The sequence below is a fragment of the Megascapheus bottae genome, chromosome 18, assembly GCF_031878675.1.
Source record: "Megascapheus bottae isolate mThoBot1 chromosome 18, mThoBot2.hap1, whole genome shotgun sequence".
Lineage (NCBI taxonomy): Eukaryota > Metazoa > Chordata > Mammalia > Rodentia > Geomyidae > Megascapheus > Megascapheus bottae.
Window position 1 is genome coordinate 29807299 of NC_143526.1, and position 19724 is coordinate 29827022.

Here is a 19724-nt window from a genome sequence, read left to right on the forward strand (position 1 = left end):
ACAAAGTATGGCTGCTAGAAAAATTTAAACGGCAGTGTTCCTACTGGCCTGTTCCCTCAGGACACAGGCTCATCTCTTGGCATGGGGACACCCTGGGCATCCACAGATAGTAAGTGCTCCATAAAGGCTGTTGAAGGCACGCAGGAATGAATTTCTCCCATGAATCTGGAATGAGTCTATGAATGGGTCAGGAAGGAGGTAACATTGCCTGTTCTGAGTCTTGAGGGGTGAGGTCGAGTTTGTGGCCATCCCCCAAGTCTGCTCAGATAGCCCAGGGCCATCTTCCTGCTAGGCTGGTGGGCAGAGGGGCACAGGGCCAGGGGACTTAAGGTGTGTCTTTCCTTCCTTGGCCTGTGTGGGAAACAAGTGGATGGCAGAGTGGATTCTGTGCCATTGGAATGGTTCTAGGGGAACCTGGAGAGAGCCCAATAGTGGGGGAAGTTGGGGTGGCAGAGCCCTACCCACCCCTAACCCATGCTTTTACTCCTGGGCCCCTATCCCAGCCCCCTCCATCTTCCCCCAGAAGGAAGGCTTAATCTGTGCCCTGGGGAAAAACCGCAGTTCACTTGTGACATGACACATTGACGGGTTTCTGGCGGCTGTGCCCCCTTTGTGTCCCCAGAGCTACTGTGGCCATATAAGGGCCATTCCTGGGCTCAGGTGGGTGCAGGAACCAGCAGGAGGCCAGGAACCCCCACCCACCATTGGGGGACAGTTGGCGGCAGGCCGGTAAGGCAGCCCTGGCCCTGACCCTGGCCCTGGCCCTGGCCCTGACCCTGACCCTGACCCTGACCTTGGCCTTGACCCTGACCCTGACCATCCCTGCTCTTGACCCTTCTGCATCCCATCAGGATGGTGAGCACAGAAAGAATTCACCTGGGGGGAGGGGATGGAAGAAACTGGAGTTTGGCAGGAGAAATAGAAGCTATTTTCCACCTCTGAAGCAGGGCTGAGGGCTGGGGGTGGACTGTCCTGTGGATGGATGGAGGATGGCCATTCTCTCTGAGCGTTGGAACCCAGCTGGCTTTCCACTATGGGACATTTTATTCTGTGACAGACAGCATGGCTGACAGGGCTCGTCCGTCTTGGGTACGGAGATACATTTGGTGGCAGGGAGGGACCTTTGTGCTGAGAAGAAAGTGCCTCCTTGGCAGACCCAGCCTGAACCCTGGCTCATGGCTGCAGGATGAGGTGATGTTGGGTCCCTCCCCGCCCTCTAGGTCAGGTGACAGTCAGCCCCAAGCTGCAGATGGAGACCTGAGACAGAGTCCCAGGCTCGTGGAGCCCACAGAGATGACAGACAGGACGCGAGCACAAACTGCATTTGGCCAGCACCTTAAAATACTCTGGGCGCTGTTTTTGCTGTTGTTTTGTTTTTGTTTTTGTGAGGGGCAGGATCTTCCTGAAGGGCAGACATGGAAATGTCTGGTCTATGGAGCTAGGAATTATCCACGCTCCACCTCCACCCCCTTCCCCTTTTCAGCACTGTTTGAGTAGAAGTAGGAAGGAAGGGAGAGGTGGGAAGTGTTATGTCTAAGTGTTCTGAGTTCCCGAGCAGCCATTCCTTCTAGAATGGCCTCGTGAAGCAGCACGAATGGCTGGATCAGAGCTCCTGCCTGCTGCTCAGGAGAGGCCTGGCTGAGGCTCTCTCTCCAGACTCCACCAGGTTCATTGGGCCCCACTGAGAACGGAGGAATCAGATGGATTTTGAGCTCGAATTCTGGCCCTGCCACTGGCTAGCTCTGTGGCCTTGGACAAGTCCACCCCTGTTTCTGGAACTCAGTGTTCCCATCTGGGAAATGGCAGTTAACAAAGCAAAGTCTTGGAAAGTGGCCCAGAGCTGTGTGTTGGAAGCTGAGCCACACAGCACAGGTGCTAGACAGGGCTTTCCTGAGCATGAAGCTGAGCCTGGACTGCGCCAGGTTGGGGTAGGGGGGGACAGGGCAGTGATGGCAGCAGAGGAGGGGAAGGTTGGGACCTGAGAACTGTCTCGGAGTCCCTGCTTCCACCCCTTCCAGGTGGCGACAATGCCGGGCGTATGGTCCCTGCTTCTGCTCTGGGGCCTGGTGACTCCATGCCAGGGGCTGCTGGAAACAGTGGGCACACTTGCCCGGATTGACAAGGATGAACTTGGCAAAGGTGAGAAGCTGGGGCGGGTGGCATGGGCAGGCCCAGATGCCATGTCAACTTTGTGGACAGGTAAACACAGGCTGCTTAGGCTAATCTCTGTATGGGGACCTCGGAGTGGTGGGCAGAGCCCTGGGGAGGGGGAGAGGAGGAACTGGGCAGTGTGGGCCAAGTCTGTGTAGGGGGCCACGTGGGACCTGGGTTTGGGGTAGGGAGGGGCTAAGAAGCCACTGGGAGCGTGCTGGCTGGGCCAAGCCCCCGCCCTGTGTTTCTGGAGTGTGGGAAGCCTGCTGGGGATTTGGTTAGCCAGTCCTCCAGGGACCAGTGGCCTGTGGTGACAAGCTCAGGAATGGGGTAGAGCAGTGGTGAACAGGAAGCCACGGGGAGGCTGACCTATCCTGAGCATCCGTTAGCTTCTGTAAATGGAGATGGTCAGGGCTTGCTCATTCATTCCACGCTCTTGCTGAGTTGCTCCTGTGTCACCGGTGCTGGGCTGGGAGAGAAGGTGGTTGTCTCAGTTTCCACTCCTGAGTGTGATCTCCACCTCGATCCCGGTTAAAGTGGAACTGAAGCTCAGAGGAAGAGGGAAGGGGGCTGGCCTGGCAGAAGCGTCTTACATCTTCACCTCTCCCACCCTCTCTGAAGCCATCCAGAACTCACTGATTGGGGGACCCATTCTGCAGAACGTCCTGGGGACAGTGACATCAGTGAACCAGGGCCTCCTGGGCTCTGGAGGGCTGCTTGGAGGAGGCGGCCTACTGAGCTATGGAGGGATTTTTGGTGTCGTGGAGGAGCTTTCTGGGTGAGTTCCCGCAGCAGCGAGTGGCTATCACTTTGCAGGCCTCCATGGGAAGGAAGGGCCTGTCTTATATTTGCTTTAGGGAACAGGTGGCTGGCAGAAATGGGGAGATGCGAGAACAATGGATGAAAGAAGTCTCTTACCTGCCTGGCAGGGCAAGGATGGCTGTGTCCCACTGCCTCAGAGGATTTCAGAACTGTCTAGCTCACTGTGTGACTGGGGAAAGTTGCTTGGTCTCTCGGGGCTAATGCAGGTTTCCATTTGGTCCCTTCCTTTCCTTCTTCTGGAGTCTTCTCAAGAGGACTCGCCCGGCTAGGCTCTCCTAGATTTGCCTTCAAGTCTCCAAGGACCCCTCACTCCCTGCACACCATTCATGCTCCTGCTGGCTTGGTGGGTTCACTGTGGTAGATGGTAAACCCCAGGATAGGGGTAGGAATTTATCTGCATTGTCCTTGTGTCACAAATAGGGCTGACACCTGATGGATGGGTGTGTGTGTGTGTGTGTGTGTGTGTGTGTGTGTGTGTGTGTGTGTGTGTAGTGGCTTGAACACCGGGATTCCTGCTCTCATTTGGCTTTTTTGCTCAAGGCTGGCACTCTACCACACCTCTACTTGTAGCATTTTGCTGGTTAATTGTAGGTGAGACTCTCTTAAATTTTTCTTCCGGGCTGGCTTTGAACCAAGAACCTCAGTTATCAATATTCTGAGTGGCTAGAATTACGAGTGTGAGCCATTGCAGCCTGGCTTCATTAAAAAAAATTTTTTTCTGGTCCTGGGGCTTGAACTCTTGGGCCTAGACCCTGTCCCTAAGGCTCCTTTTGCTCAAGGCTAACACTCTATCACTTGAGCAACAGCTCCACTTCTGGTCTTCTGGTGGTTAATTGGAGATAAGAGTCTCATAGACTTTCTTGCCTGGGATGGCTTCAAACTGTGATCCTCAGATCTCAGCCTTCTGAATAGCAAGGATGACAGGCGTGAGCTATTAGAGCCTGGCTTAATTTAAAATGATTTGAATGGATGAATAAAATCACATACTAGGGCTGGGAGTTTGGCCTAGTGGTTAAAGTGCTTGCCTAGCATGCATGAAGACCCGGGTTCGATTCCTTGGTACCACATACGTAGAAAAAAAAAAAAGCCAGAAGTGGTGCTGAGGCTCAAGTGGTAGAGCTCTAGCCTTGAGAAAGTCCAAGGACAGTGCTCAGGCCCTGAGCTCAAGCCCAGGACTGGCAAAAAAAAAATCACATACTAGCAAATACTTAAAAACATAAGGACCACCTACCCAGGGTTTTTTATTTTGTGGCACTGGGATAAGCATTGTCAATAATGGAAGGAAAAGATTCTTCACTACACAGATCAGGTAAATGATCAGAGTCCAGGACAGAGTCATAATTTGTCACACTGGGGCAGAAAGGGATGGCAGGGGCATATCTGTGTGTCAGTCTCAGACCTCGCCTGCTGTGGCTGCTGGTAAATCAGGGGAGGTCACGAGCAGGCTCAGAGAAAACCGAAAGCAGGCTTGGGTCAGTAGGAGGAAATGGGCTGTAGGGAGCACATGTGTCTCCAGCACTTCTGCCTGGAGACAGGCTTCCGGCGATGCTGTGGACTGGGCCGGGTCTCAGGGATGTGGGGACGGGTAGGGCAGCTGTGACATTTGGCTGGGGTCCTCTAATCAGTAGCAGTGCAGGAATTCAAAGCATCTGACTGGACCATTCGTGGACTTGGTGCCAGGACCAAGGGAACCCATGTCATGTAGTTAGAACACAGAAGGCACCTTAGATTCCACCCCTGTCTCATGGCAGCGTTCTTCTGCTAGGTGGGGCTGGGGCCTGAGAGTTGACCTCGAAACCAGAGTCCTCAGAGGACATTTGCCGTAAGCTGAGACTTAGCAGTGCCTACCCTAGTTCAAATCGGAGGAGGAGTTCGCTGGCAGAGTGTGGAGAGGGTCTCACTGGCAGAGTGTGGAGAGGGTCTCACTGGCAGAGTGTGGAGAGGGTCTGGGGACCTCCTTGGTTGTGTGTGTGAGGGCTTGAGGGATGTCAATTTGCAGGTGAGGGACAAGATCAAGGTCAGAAACTGCAGGTTCCTGAGCCTCTGGCTGAATCCCAGGTCACACTCCCACCTCCATCTCCCCTGCAGCGGCTCTCTTGTCTCCCCCACCCCCTGGGAGGTGGGGGGGCGCCCCCTCTATGGATGAGGGCCCCTGGGAGTGAGCAGTCTGCCTGCCCTGTCCCCTAGGCTGAAGTTGGAGGAGCTCACGTTGCCAAAACTATCACTGAAGCTGCTGCCAGGATTTGGGGTACAGCTGGGCCTGCACACCAAGGTGGGCCTGCACGGCTCTGGGTGAGTGTATACCTGGGGAGCTCAACCATATTGTACTTTGTTGTCCCCCAGCCTCATCAAAGACCTCCAAGCCTACTGTCCCCTAAGTCTTCCAGAATCATCCAAGAGGTGGGGGAAGAGATCGGGACACCTACAGGTGGGGGGGGGGCATGGCACTGCTCTGGGACTGGACCACCAAGGGTCTCTGGAGACTAGCCTGGCAGGGGTTCACCTTCCAAGGGAATCAGCAGGATGGTGAGGGCATGGCTGGTTTGGAAGGATGTGGTCTAATAGGTTGGCCACGCCCACTATCCCATCTTGCAGCCCTTTGGGGGGCCTCCTGCAGCTGTCTGCAGAGGTGAACGTGTCCTCGAGGGTGGCGCTGGGCGTGAGCCCCCGAGGGACGCCCATTCTGGTTCTCAAGCGCTGCAACATGTTGCTGGGCCATATCAGCGTGGCTTCGGGGTGAGTCCCGCCAGAGTCCCGCTGGAGCTGGGGGTGGGGAGGAGCACCTGCTTGGATCAGTGCCTGGGCTTCTGGGCTAGGGCAGGCCCTGAACTCATCCAGTCCCTGCAAACCACAGCATGTGCCACCCACACCTGGGTGTCCTCCTCCAGCCCCTACCATGCCCTTGTCCTCTCCCGGATAGGACCCAGAGTTTGTTCCCATTTGTGGAAAGACACTGTCTCAGAAGCAAATGTAACCTGTCTGCCAGTGTTAAGAGAGCCAGGAAGTGGACACTTAGCAAGCATGGATTACATGGCAGACACCTATCCGCCCCTGTCTGATCTGGGCAACGCTGTGTAAGGCTGGCATTGTACAGACAGGGTGGCCCCAGGCCCCGTGATGGGGAAACTCCACCACCCCCACCAAGAGAGGAGGAGGGAGAAATCCAGAGGCCCCACTCCCGTGTCTCCCTTCACCCAGGCTGCTGCCCACACCAGTCTTTGGGGTTGTGGAACAGACACTGTGCAGGGTGCTACCTGACCTGGTAAGTGGGGCCCTGGGCCATGCTTGCCCCTCCCCTCTGTGCTCCCTCCCTGGGTCTGGATAAAGTTGGCGCCAGACAAGATTAGGCTGGAGTTTCCTTCCCCACTCTGCTGGCAAGGTGATCTGATCACTTGCTCACCTGTGGGACGGCTTGCTGGTCCAGGGGTGCCAGACATAGCCCTTCCTCCCCAGTCTGCTGCACGTCTTATCTTCCTGTCTCCCATCCCTCCCCTGGCCTCTCATTTCTCTGGTTTGCCTGACCCCAGAGGCCTGGAGTTTGGATTAAGAGGGTCACCGGAGTTTGCAGCTCTCCCTTTGTGTCTGTCTGCAAATAGCTGTGACCTGGGGCAGGTGGCCTTTCTTCTTGGGCCCAGCTAGCTGTACACGAGGAGAGGCGCTGGGCTGGGGTCCCACTCTGGCAGTGACAGGATTCAGAGGCCTGGCTGCTGGATCATTGTTCCCTGTCTTCCCTGGGGCTGGGGTGTGTGGGGGGAAGCAAACACATGGCTGGATGACAGCAGACAGCCTGATCCAACCTAGTGAAGCAGAGGCGGTCCCCTCTGAGTCCACCCTTCCTGGAACCCACCAGGGATGGCAGGAGGGGCCGTGACCTCTCCTCGGGAGGGCCTGACGCCATGCTTGGGCCTAGGCAACCTGTAGAGTTTTCTGCTGGGATTCAGGTGACAGAAGGAATATATTTGATGGTCTACTGAGTCCTGGCAACCCCCTTCTCTGTACCCCACATCTCTATACTCCACACTGCCTTGCATTGATTGCCAGCTCCACCAAGCTGCCCATCTGTCTCTGTACTGAGCAGGGTTGGCTTCTGTCCCCGGTAACATCTGTCTCCTCCCGCACAGCTGTGCCCCGTGGTGGACAGTGTGCTGAGCGTGGTGAACGAGCTCCTGGGGTCCGTGCTGAGTAAGTGAAGACCTGCTTCCTCTCCTCCAGTCCCAAGAAAGCACAGGGTGGATGCAGAGGGAAGCTGGAAGGGGAGGGACTCTGAGACCTTTTGCTTCCCCCTCAGGGGTGAATGTTGCCATTTTGCTGGGGGTCGGGGGGGGGCTGGACTGAGGCATGAGAGGTGGGTAGGACAGGGTGTGGGACAGGGTGTGGGGCTCAAGACAGCCACAGCCTCCTGGAAATTGACTGCCGCGGAACAAGCGTTTATAGAGCATTTGGGGTCAGAAGCCGGAGGGGAACGCTACCCTCAGGTCAGACGACAACACCAAGTCCCAGGGGGATTAAGTAAGACGTCCAAGGCTCCACAGCCCCAGTGGACCTTCTGGTCCTGCAGCGTAAGGGACAATGGTGGCTTCATGCTGACAGAAAGGCTGTGGAAAGGGTAACAGGACTCCATCTGAAGACGGGCAGAATGTGGAACGATATGGCTCCCTCTGCGGTGCTGGGTAAAGAGGCAGGGCCACCAGCTCTGGAAGACAGCCACTCCCAAGCTCTTCAGCCTCGAGCTGGGAAATATCCTTTGCCTGGGTCTCAGGTTCCTCCTTGGTGAAAGAGTGACAGCAGCTAGCCCCCAAGTGGAAACTGAGGCGCGCGTTGGGCTCAATCAGGGCACACAGACACTTGTCCCTGGGGACTGGGCTCCTGCGCTCATTCTGCCATCCCTCCCCGCGCAGGTCTGGTGCCCCTGGGAGCCTTGGGGTCTGTGGAGTTCTCTCTGGCCACTCTGCCCCTCATCTCCAACCAGTATATTGAGCTGGACATCAATGTGAGTGCCCGGAGGCTCTGCCACATCTTGCCAGCATGGGCATGAGAGAGGGTGAGGGGGGGCTTTACTGGGGCAAGACCTAAGCCTTCCCCGCCCCCCCGTGACTGTCTCGGCCCCCACAGTCCATCGTGAAGAGTGTGGCTGGCAACGTCGTTGATTTCCCCAAGCCTCACGTCCCAGTCACGGTGCCCCCCAAGGCGGACCACACCTCGCAGGTGACGGTGCCTCTCTACCTCTTCAACACGGTGTTTGGGCTCCTGCAGGCCAATGGCGCCCTCGACCTGGACATCACCCCACAGCTGGTGAGTGTGGCACAGGAGGTGGATCCCAGGACCTTGGCAGTGTCTCCTGGGTACAAGAGAGCTGGGCATACCCTACGACGTGTACCCACCCTCCTGCTCAGAGGGTGCTGCTAATCTGTTTGTTGGCCTTCCTGCTTGCTTGCTTTTTTTTCCCTTCCCTTCCCTTCCCTTCCCATCCTCCTTCTCCTTCTCCTTTTCCTTCTCCTTCTTCTTCTTCTTCTCCCCCCCCCCCTCTTTCTTTCTCTGTTCCAGTCCCAGGGCTTGAACTTAGGGCTTGGACACTCTTAGCAGTTTTTCTTCTTCTTCCAGGTTAGCACTCTATCACTTGAGCCATAGTTCCACTTCTGTCATGTATGTGTGCGTGTGCGCGTGCGCGTGCGCATGTGTGTATGTGTGTTTGTGTGTGCGTAATTGGAAATAAGAATCTCACAGACTTTCCTGCCCAGACTTACTTTGAACCAAATCCTTAGACCTCAGCCTCCTGAGTAGCTAGGATTGCAGGGGTGGAACCACAGGAGCCTGCATCGCTGCTAACCAAAACAGCCTGGGGTCTATTGAAACCTCAGTGGACGCTCCTGGGCATCACCATTGCCAATTGAATGACTGGAGCAGAGACTTGGTGTCCCACTCCATGGAGCTGTTACGCAGGTGCCGTCAGGGAAGGCATGCAAAGTCCTTGCTGTGTGCCAGCCACAAGCAAGGGTTTGGCGTGAACTGGAGCTTCTGTCACAGCAGGAGGGATGGAAGTGGGCTGTGTGCATGCGGAGGGATCACTGTCCCATCTCCTTCTGCACTAACCCCTCTTCTATTTGGTCTCACACTTAGGTTCCCAGCAATGTCCCACTGACGACTACAGACCTGGCAGCTCTGGTCCCTGGGGTAAGTGCCCACCCAGGGGCCTTCCGCTCTGTAGTTCTTTCCTCAGGAACTGAAGGGACTCCAGAGTCTCTGTGGATACAACTGATGTTGAGTCCAAGATACAGTTGATGACTAATGCCATATCCATTCCTGAGAGCGGAGTTAGCTTAGAGAGGAAAGGACTGGGAGATCTGGCCTATGGCTGTGGCTGCTTTAGCTTGGTGCTTACTCCACCTTGATCATCCTCCTTTCTACCTCCAGTGAGAAAAGGGAGGAGAGGCAGGGAGGTGGGACTCTAGGGCCCCCCCCTCAGTCCCCTCATTCATTCCACTGAGGTTGGGCCAGCCATATTCTTGTGAGGATTGGCATTTCATGCTGAGGTAGAAATGTCTGCTATCGGGTTTTTAAGGTGACCGCAGATTCTGAAAGAGGTGGGAGAGGAGCAATTACTAGAGAGGAGGCAGGTGGCAGTTGAATTTGGGGTGTGGAGGACAAAGTCTGGGAATCTGAAGGGCTAAGAATCTGTGAGGCTGGGACATCCACTTGTCAAAGGCCCTCAGGTTAAGGCAGAGGAGTTTCTAGAAGGGCTGAGGTGGGGGTCTCTCAGGAAGGCGTCTGAGGGCAGGATTGCAAGATGGTGGAATGGGCCTTGGACTGGGTCTGTGGCGGCTCCCAGGATGAGCGCCTCCAGGGCAGTGAGGCTGGGGTCACTGGAACCTGAAGCCTCTGTGGCCCCAGTTATGTGTCCAGCTCTGTGGCTTTGGATTTTGTGAACCCACAAGGGTGGAATGTGGTGATGATTTGGCAACTTAGAGAGGCTGAGTTTGGGGCTGTGTTCTCCAGAGTCCTGAGCACACAGTTTCCACCATTGCCTGGGGCTGGGGTGTTAGGACAAGGAGACAGAATGTCCACCTGTGATTCACTCTGTTGGTCAACTAAGATCCACTGAGCACCTACTGAATACCAGGCCCTGAGCTGGGTCAGGGATGAATCTCCCCCTCTTGATGCCAAAAGAGATACAGTGGATAAAAGCCCCTGTGTTTGGGGCTTTTGGGGGCTTGCTGTTCTAGCAAGGGCAGCAGCCATTGTACAGATGAACAATCAGAGGCAGGAGAGGTAGGAGTTAGAGGAGATTGAGTGGCAAAGACAAAATTGGGCACCAAGATGTTTTTTTTTCTCCAGTCCTGGAGCTTGAACTCAGGGCCTGAGCACTGTCCTTGGGCTTTCTTAAGGCCAGTGCTCTACCACTTGAGCCACAGCACCACTTCCAGCTTTTTCTGCATATGTGGTACCGAGGAATGAGACCCAGGGCCATGTGCATGCTAGGCAGGCATTCTACCACTAGACCACGCTCCCGGCCCCAGGGTGTGCTTTTTATATGGGGGTTCTGCAATGCTTGCACCCTGAAGTGACACGTGAGCAGAGACTGGAGGTAAGGGAGGAAGGGAGCTTCCGGGCAGTGAGTTTAGCAGGTACAAAGGGCCTGTGGTAATAGGGAGGCTGGACTGAGTCAAGGGGAGTGTGCCAGGCCACTGGAGGAGAGCAGAGGTTTCATGGAGAGGAGGGAAAAGATGTGTGCACAAGGGAGAATTTGCCTCTATGTGAGGCAGAGAGAGAGGCAGCCTCATGGGCTACAACCTCAGTACCCAGCGTGGTATCTCAAGCATAATATATGTTCAGTGTTTCTTGACTGACTGGCTGACTGATTCTCCTACCCAGGAACCTAAGCTGTGCTTACTACCACCCTGCTCTGCTCCTACCTGTCCAGGCCCTGGGGAAGTTGCCCCCAGACCGGAACCTGATGCTCTTACTGAGGGTAAAAGAAGCTCCCCTGGTCACACTTCAGAGCAAGAAGGCTGCTGTGTCCATCCCAGCTGCCATCCACGTCCTGTCCTCTGTCCCTCAAGGGAGCCCCGAAGCCCTCTTCCAGCTGAATGGGGTGAGTGGCTGAAGGGGGTGGGTAGGCCCAGCCCTGGAGTTCTGAGGGAGCCCCATGCTGGGGCGCTGAGTCTCAGCACCCACCCAGACTCCCGCCTGCCCCTCCCTGCTCCTCTCCCTGGCCCAGGCCTGTCCACTCCGCCTCCTGGCACTCGGGACGATGCTTGCGCTTGCCTCTCAGCTCCCTCTGCCTCTCCCCATGTTGTCTACACGCTGATCCTCTTTGGTGCCTTCTGCCCTCTCCTCTGAGCCTGGCATCCAGGGCCCTTTGACCCATCCCTTCTGCTTCCCTCCTTGTACTGTCATGGTCAGCTCCACAGGCTGCCAGGCCCCTTTCCTGCAGGCCAACCCTCAGGGCGCCCTTCCTGCGTGTCTCCCCCAGCTCTTGTCTGCTGTCTGTTGGCTCAGCCTTCCCTCACAGCCTGGCACCTAGGAGGGGCCTCAGCAGGGTGCATTGCGAACAGAGGTGGCTGAGGGTCACCAGTGCTCTGTAGAGTCCATGGATGCCCTGTGCTTGCTCTTCCCATCAGGTGTTGACTCTGAATGCCCAGCTGGCACCCTCAGCCACCAGGCTGCACATGGCCCTGTCCCTGGAACGGTGAGGTGGGACCCTTGCTTTGGGCTGTCGAAAACAGATGCCTCTGGAGCTGCATTGAGTCCTGACTAAGCCAGGGTTTTCTCAGCATCTTCCAGTCCTGGGGCCTGCCAGGGAAGGGTTGGCATGGGACACTGGGGGACCCTGGGGAGATACCAGGGCTGCCTTCAGAGCTCCCTCCCTGCTCAGAGCCTGGGGGGGCGGGGGATTGATCACTCTTTTGTCTCTTTCACAGATAGGAAAAGAGTCAGAGCCTGGTAGGAGAATAGGGCCTGTAGCCCCATTTCCTGGCTGTGCAGAGCCGTGACTAGGGCAGTTGAGGGCAGCTGGGGCTGCAGTGAGCAGCAGAACAGCTTTTAGCAGCTGGTATGGTAGCTGTCTGGGACCCATCTCTCTTCTCTCTTCAGGCTCATCCTCAAGCTGGCCTCTTCCTTTGCTCAGTCCTTTGATGTAAGTTTTTGGGGTGTCAGGAGAACCTTGGTGGGGGTGAGGGTCTTTAGGTGGGTGGCTGGGGCTGAGTCACACAGTTGGGCTCTGTGCGGGCGCTTTCTAAGCAAGCCAGTGTGTGTGTGTGTGTGTGTGTGTGTGTGTGTGTGTGTGTGTGTGTGTGTGTCCACATCTTGGGAAATTAGCCTCACGTGAGTCTCCTCAGTATCCTCACATAGTGGTTGATGTCTAGAATCTCCTCTGGGACTTCACATAGATTCTAAGGTCCTGATCTCAGAAAATTCTAGCACTTCACCTCCCCCTAACACACACACACACACACACACACACACACACACACACACACACGCACGCACGCACGCACACACGCACACACACACACACACACACCTGCGCTATGAGCTTCCTGCTTCTCAGAGTTCTAGGCCCTGGCATTTTCTCCTGGTTTCAGGTTCTAGAACATTCGACTGAATCTAAGTTTCCTGCCTCACAGAGTTCTACTAAAGCCCCAGCTCTTTATTCCCTCTTTCTCAGATACTACCTCCTGTAAGGCCCTATAGATTCTTCCAGAAGGGCTAGTCTTAGGCCAAGAGTGAAACTGGCCTAAATCAGAGTCCCCTTTTGTGTCACTGGAGGACACCCTATCATAAAGGGTCCTATGACTTTCAGGAACTGTATCCTGGGGTCTGGGGGAGGCAGGCCTCTGTCCCTTTGCTCCTTGCAAAGCCCTTCTCACCGTTGCAGGTGACTCGCTTGGAGGAATGGCTCAGCGATGTGCTCCGGGCTGCATATGTGCCAAAACTCAATGGTATGGCTATCTTCTTGGACACACAGAGAATGCAACTTTGAGACTGCTAGTCAGATCCTCTCTCTGTTTCTCTGGTGGGGACACTGAGGCCAGAGAGGGATCTATCTCCATTAGTAAGAGATGAGAAAATGGAGGCAGCAGTGTTTCCATTCAAAGCACCCACATCCTGCCACACTCTGGACCCCAAAGACTGATGTGTCTTGGGTCCTGCAAATCAATAGGGAAGGGCCGTGATGGGACTAGAGAGCTCCAGAGTGTGCTGGGGTAACCTCTAGGAGACCTGGCCCAAACAGGTTTCTGGTTTGAGGGTAAAAGATGAAAAGTTTATCAGTAGAACCTGTCTATTCCCACCTTCTCCCCCACCCAAGGACAGCATCAGTTGCTTTAAAAGGGTGGCACTCACTGGACGCTATGTTGAAAATGAAAGATACCACTTGTGGGCGGGACGGAGGGAAAAACTGGGAGAGTGAGGGAAGGGGTGACATTGTCCATAGAGAAATGTACTCATTGTCTGACTTATGTAACTGGAACCCCTCTGTATACCAGCTTTAAAATAACATTTAAAAACATTAAAAAGAGTGGTAGAGCAGAGCAGGCAAGGGTGGGAAGCCCCCCAGTATCAAGACCCTTTCCCGACATACCTTTGATTTCAACTGTTCCCTCTTCACAGTGGAACTGGAGGTTGGGATTCCTCTGCCTAAGATTCTCAATGTCAATTTTGCCAACTCAGTTCTGGAGATCATTGAGGTGAGTTGCTCCGCCCCGCCCCGCCCCGCCCCATCACACTTGTGTGTGACTCTCTTCCTCTGTCCTATCTCTGGGCCATTTCAACGTCCCCCAGAGAATTACAAATGACTAAGCTCAAGAATAGCAAATGTGAACTGGGTGCTGGTGGCTCACGCCTGTAATCCTCGCTACTCAGGAGGCTGAGATCTGAAGATCACAGCTCAAAGCCAGCCCAGGCAAGAAAGTCCATTAGACTCTTATCTCCAACAAACCACCAGAAAACTGGAAGTGGAACTGTGGCTCAGAGTGGTAGAGTGCTAGCCTTTAGCAGAGAGTTGAGGGACAGTGCCCAGTCTCAGAGTTCAAGCCCCATGACCGACCACCCCCCAAAACAAAACAAAACAGAACTATACGGCCCACAGACTTCTACTTTTCCTTACTTAGTCATGCATGTAGACATAGTCAATCGATCACAGAGTTTTGTTGAATCTAGATACTTCTGGTCTGTAGAATGGAACCTCAGATATACTCACAGTACTGTATCTTAGTTCCCCTGGTCCTTGGACAGTAAATACTTGTGCTGTTCCTCCTTTATCACTGAGTGCCTTATGTGTCCAGGAACAGATCCCAATGCAGGGGTACAGGTAGCTGGTGGCTGGTGGCCCGGCCTGGGGATGGAGCTGGGGAATGAGGGAACATGAGGGTTCAAGAGGTAGAGGGGAGGCTAACAGAGAACTATTGTCCTTGCAGAATGCTGTTGTGCTGACTGTGACATCTTGAGGCTGGCCGTGCTCATCTGTTGACTATAGAGTCCTGCTCATCTGTCTACTCTGCCTCAGTTTCCCTCCTAGCCTCTAGCCAGCATTGGTGACAGTATAAAGTGTCCCTTTTCCATTCAGGTCCACTTTGTCCTCTGGCCTTGTAACCCCGCCCCATTCTGGGATTGGGCCTGTGGGGTCAGCCACAGATCCGCTTTAGAAAGTTCTCTGGGTCTCAGAAAAAGTCTCAAGTATTAATAAACTGCCTCTTGTGCCAAGTGTCAGTAAATGTACCTCCTCCTGGCTGATGTGTGCCCCTCAACTACCAAGACCCACCCAGCTCCAAACAGCAGGGAGGAGCCTTGGAGGAGGAGAGGGGCCTTGGAGCTCAGCCTTTGAGGCATTGAGCTTCAAGCCTATCTGGCTAGCCGGGGCAGCCTCAGTGTTCTATCCTGCCTGCCTCCGGGCCTTGACCCCACCTCTTAATACCTCTGTCTTCAACCCTGCCCCTGTGAGTCTGCCTGAGTCTGTTTCTCTGTCTCAGATTTTGAACCCATCGCATGTTGGCGGGTTGAGGAGCAAGTTGCAGGAAGCAGCAAGGAGAGGGAGACTCTTCCACGTCCTAAGCTGATTTCAGACCTAGAGCAGAAGAGCTATGCCACATGCACTAGTGCAGATGGAGAAACTGAGGTTGGAGTAAGGCCTGCTGGCCAGACGACATACAACACAGTGTCAGGGTTGGGATGAGAGACTGCGGGTCCTTGTTTTTCTATCTTGGGCTCCACTCTGCCGGTCCGATTGGACCTCGATGGTGAGGAATGGGCCATGTTGGCACTCGGGTGGCCCATGTGAAGAGATGAGCCTCATTTAGAACCCAGGACAGACAGCGGGGCTGGGGCCCACTGATGATCTGTCCACCTGTGGAAAAGACCCTCAGTCCATGCTCCCAGCCCCTCCCCTCCTTCCTTCTTCCCACTCACCACACCACATCACCACACCATGTTTTCCCACGTAACCTCCACCCCTCTCTCCACCTAGGCTGCATCAGCTACCTGAACCCAAGCCCACCCTTGCTACTGCTGCCACGGTATAGCTCGTGTCTCAGTGTGACTGGAAGACACAGTAATGGAGCTCAAAGGGTTATACCAGCTTTCAGGGTAGGACTGTATCCATGAGAAGTATCCAATTCCTGTGGTTCTTGTCATCTCCCTCCTCCACCCACGCCCCGGGGGGCCCTCAGTCCCCGCTTGGCCTCCTGCCTGACCTCCTCTCCCCCTTCTTCCTCCCACCCATTCTTTTTTTTTTTTTTTGCCAGTCTTGGGGTTTGAACTCAGGGCCTGAGCACTGTCCTTGGACTTTCTCAAGGCTAGAGCTATACCACTTGAGCCTCAGCACCACTTCTGGCTTTTTCTATGTATGTGGTACCAAGGAATGGGACCCAGGTCTTCATGCATGCTAGGCAAGCACTCTACCACTAGGCCAAACTCCCGGCCCACACCCATTCTTCACTACATCTGACTGGCTCATTGTCCCCAGCCCTCAGTAACAGGTCCTCAGTGCCAGTAAGGAGTCATTCAAAGCCAGGTGCTGGTGGCTCATGCCTGTAATTCTAAATACAGTCACCCTCACTATATCACGATTCACTTATTGCAGATTCACTATATGGCAGGAAAAAAAATAATAAACACTGAACCCTCACCTGTCGTGAGAGTTACATTCCAGAGACTCCTGCAATAGTGAAAACCCATGAAGGAGCAATAAGTGAACTCTGATACAGCGAAGGGTGACTATCAAGGCAGCCACTTTGCAGATTTTTACCTATCAAGGGGGTCTCTGGAGCAGCATAATTCCCATAATAAGTGAGGGATCACGATACTCAAGAGGCTGAGATCTGAGAATAATGGTTCAAAGTTAGCCTGGACAGAAAAGCCAATGAGATCCTTATCTCCAATTAACTACCAAAAAGGCTAGAAATAGAGCTGTGGTAGAATGGTAGTGTGGTAGCCTTAAGCTGGAGAAGCACAGGGACAGTGCTGAGGTCCTAAATCCAAGCCCCTGGACTAATATCCAAATAATAACAACAACAACAATAATAATACCATTCAAACCAGAGGGTAATTCCTGGTTGGCTTTGGCCTGGCCTGCTAGGGTATGGAGAAAGGGCCTAATTATCTCTGTGCTTCAAACATACGATCCTCCTGCCTCTGTCTCCTGAATGCTGAGATTACAGGCATGAGCCATCACGCCCGGTCCTCAGGCTCTGTCTTAGTCCATTTTGTGATGTTGTACTGTAACAGTGCCTGAGACTGGGGCATCTGTATGATCAGAAACTTAGTGGCTCCTGATTCTGGAGGCTAGAAAGTCCCAGTCTGGGCACTGGTGGAACCTCCTCACTGTGCCACTTGACTACTTCCTGTATGTGGTGGAAGGTGCCCGGGGAGCTGGACATGTCCTTCCTTGAGGACAGTGGCCTGCATGAGTGCATTTGACTCACAGAGGACAAGTTTCCCAGCCAGGAACTGAGGGAGATGCTTTCAGACATAGCAAGTGCTGTGTGAAATGGTGATGTTATTGTACTCAGGGCTATCTGGGCACTGGGTCTGGCACACAAAGAAGAGCGACTTGCTGTCTGCACGTGGCTCACTTCCTGGATCCATCTCCCTGCCCTGCCCAGCCCAGCCTTTCTGTCCTTCACACAGTCAATGGCCCGGAATCATGGCTTCGTTTGTCAATGGGCCCTGCGTGGGTCTCATTCTCCCCCTTGACCCAGAGCTCCTCAAACATAGGGCAGGTCTACAGTGTCATGGTGGGTTCTGTTGTTTATGGTGGTTCTGCCATGCCAGGGTGGGTTATGCTGTGTCATGAGTTCTTCTGTGTCAAGTTGGGTTTGTTGTGTCATGTTGGGTCTGCTGTGTCATGTTGAGTTTGTTGTGTCATGGTAGGTTCTGTTGTGTCCTGTTGGGTCTGCTGTGTCATGGTGAGTTCTGCCGTGTCATGGTAACTTCTGCTGTGTCATGGTGAGTTCTGCTGTGTCACATTAGGTTTTATTGTGCCATGGTGAGCTCTGCTGTGTCATGGTGATTTCTGTTGTGTCATGGTGGATTCTGTTGTGTCATGGTGAGCTTTGTGGCTATGCAAAAAGTACTGAGAACAGCTAACATTTATTGCCCGCTTCCTGAAGGTCAACATTATATCCATGCCTAATAATCCAGGGGGCGCTGAGCTCCACAATGTCCACAGGCCATTTCTCTCTGGATAGGGTTTGAATATAAAGCATACACATACACATACACCCTCCTCCCTCAACTTACCCACCCACCCATGCATACACAGAGGCTCATATGTGGCTGCCCTGGTCCACAGAGGTGGCACTATTGATGTTGGTTGGGTCAGTGATTTGCCCTGGGTATGTTCATAACTGAAAGGGCTCGGGAGATAGACTTGGATGGACCAAGCAGGTCAAAGTGCCTTTGAAGGATATACCTTGATTTGGCCCCTCTCCCCGCCCTGCCTCCCCATTGCCACGAGGTGAGCTGCTTTCTCCCACCACATTCTCCTGCCACCATGTTCTCCCTTTCCTCAAGCTAAAAGCAATGGAGGTGGCCAATCATGAACTCATACCTCAGCTAAAATAAAGCTTTCCTCCTTTAAGTTGTTTATGTATTGATATCTCCTGTTTGTCTGTCACATGTCCTGTTTCACACATACAGATGCAGAGTCTGAGAAATAGGTCTGCAAAGCTCCTGAGTGGTGGAAGCATGCTTATAATTTGATCCCTATGACTCTCATCTCCCAAGGCAAGCCTGAGTCTTGCATTTTGATGCTGCAAGTCAACCTGGCTGTGCTTTGTCAACATCCATGGTGTCATACACTGCTGACTGGGCCTTAGGTCCCTAATCTTATCAACTTCTTGAATTTACCCTGCTTCTAGGAACCATGGGGGAAACTGAGGCCAGGGGGTTAGTATTGCATCAAGGCTATATAACTGGTGACCTGTTCAGGATTTGAACCCAGTTCCTCTTCAATCCCCAGCCTAAGTCCAGGCTCTGAACTCCTGGACATGAAGGTTCCCTACCATGCTGTGGTCAGACCCTGGGAGCTGACCATCCCATGAGGGGACAAGGCTGACAGAAGTGGTAGATGGCAGATGTGGGTCTGTTTCCTAACCATAGTTCTTATATGACACCATACATACATACATACATACATACATACATACATACATACACACATACACACATACACACACACTTGGCCCCTTTGGGTGGTGGAATCACCTTTAGAGCATGTCACACACACACACACACACACACACACACACACACACACACACACACACACCCCGGAACTCTGGGTGTCCTTCCTCCATCCCCACCCCATGCTCTAGCTCCAAACAAAGGGGCCTTTTGGACGCTAAGCCCAGGTGACCTCCCTGGTACCAGATAACGTTAAGCCTCCCAGAATGGTTAGGGCAGCCCCAAGGGTTAGTAGGCTCCAGGCTGAGGGTGGGCAGACTGCTTAGGGACAGACCCCAGCCACCTTCGTGTGGCCATTGCCCTCTGCCGTTAGCAGTGCGTGTTAGTCTCTGCTTTGGGGTGGAGAGAGGCACAATGGACCTTTCTGCACTTTTTTTTCCATTGAAAAGACAATATGTTTGTCCAAAAGCATTTTATAGCGCATATACCAGCACTGGACAATGGGATATCAAAAGACTCAGGAGCCGAGTGACTCAGTATGGCATGGTGTGGGCTTGGTGTGGAAATGTGGGCCCGTGCTGAGGCCTTAGTCCTCAAGGCAGTCCTGCAGGGCGGGCCTTAGACCAGCACACGGATGGAAATGGTGGGAGGCAGGGAGTGGGGCAGTGGAGGGCGCAAGGTCACACTGATTCAGGGGATAGCAGGGTATGGCCCTGGGTCATGGGGAACTGAGCCTCACAGAACCCCACAGTGCTCCAGAATGCCCACCCCCCGGCCCCTTAGAATGGGATGTGCCTGACTTGGGGCAGCCGTCCATCAGGGGACCTATCTGGATTCAAGCACCCAGACATGGCTAATTAAGCCCCAGCTTATGCGCAGCTATCTGGGCTCGAGCACACCTCTTAGAATTAGCCACAAACCACAAATGCTTGCGGTTTGGGGGCTCACTGCTCCATTTCCAGAGACTATCTGAATTCCGGTCTCTTGTAACTGATCTCGCATAATCACATAATGTTTCCCCATCTGGGTCCCCAGCTCAGCCTACGACGGCTATATAAAGGTGAGCTGTGAGCAGTCAGTCAAAAGCAGAGGGCCTGGTGACCAGGACCCCTGAGAACAGAGCTGCGGGACCT

General features: G+C 53.9%; 1 protein-coding gene across 2 annotated transcripts; it reads left to right on the plus strand.

The window, feature by feature from the left end:
- The first annotated feature begins 2027 nt into the window (after positions 1 to 2027).
- On the plus strand, positions 2028 to 14619 carry Bpifb3 (BPI fold containing family B member 3). 2 transcript variants are annotated; one of them, XM_090352830.1, is made up of 15 exons: positions 2028 to 2139; positions 2773 to 2929; positions 5161 to 5265; positions 5569 to 5709; positions 6172 to 6235; positions 7095 to 7155; positions 7872 to 7963; positions 8086 to 8265; positions 9091 to 9144; positions 10892 to 11062; positions 11592 to 11659; positions 12064 to 12106; positions 12848 to 12911; positions 13582 to 13658; positions 14388 to 14619. In XM_090352830.1, exons 1-15 carry the CDS (start codon positions 2028 to 2030, stop codon positions 14415 to 14417), a joined length of 1419 nt encoding a protein of 472 aa, XP_090208956.1. In that variant the 3' UTR covers positions 14418 to 14619. The 2 variants fall into 2 exon arrangements, with proteins under 2 accessions (XP_090208956.1, XP_090208958.1); XM_090352832.1 differs by lacking the exons at positions 5161 to 5265; positions 5569 to 5709.
- The last annotated feature ends 5105 nt before the right edge of the window (positions 14620 to 19724 follow it).

Excerpts from the sequence above, each read along its gene's own strand:
- Bpifb3 (XM_090352830.1), top strand. The coding sequence starts at position 2,028 with ATGCCGGGCGTATGGTCCCTGCTTCTGCTCTGGGGCCTGGTGACTCCA. Across the intron at positions 6,236-7,094 it reads GCAGGGTGCTACCTGACCTG|CTGTGCCCCGTGGTGGACAG; the intron begins GTAAGTGGGGCC and ends CCTCCCGCACAG. Across the intron at positions 11,660-12,063 it reads ATGGCCCTGTCCCTGGAACG|GCTCATCCTCAAGCTGGCCT; the intron begins GTGAGGTGGGAC and ends TTCTCTCTTCAG.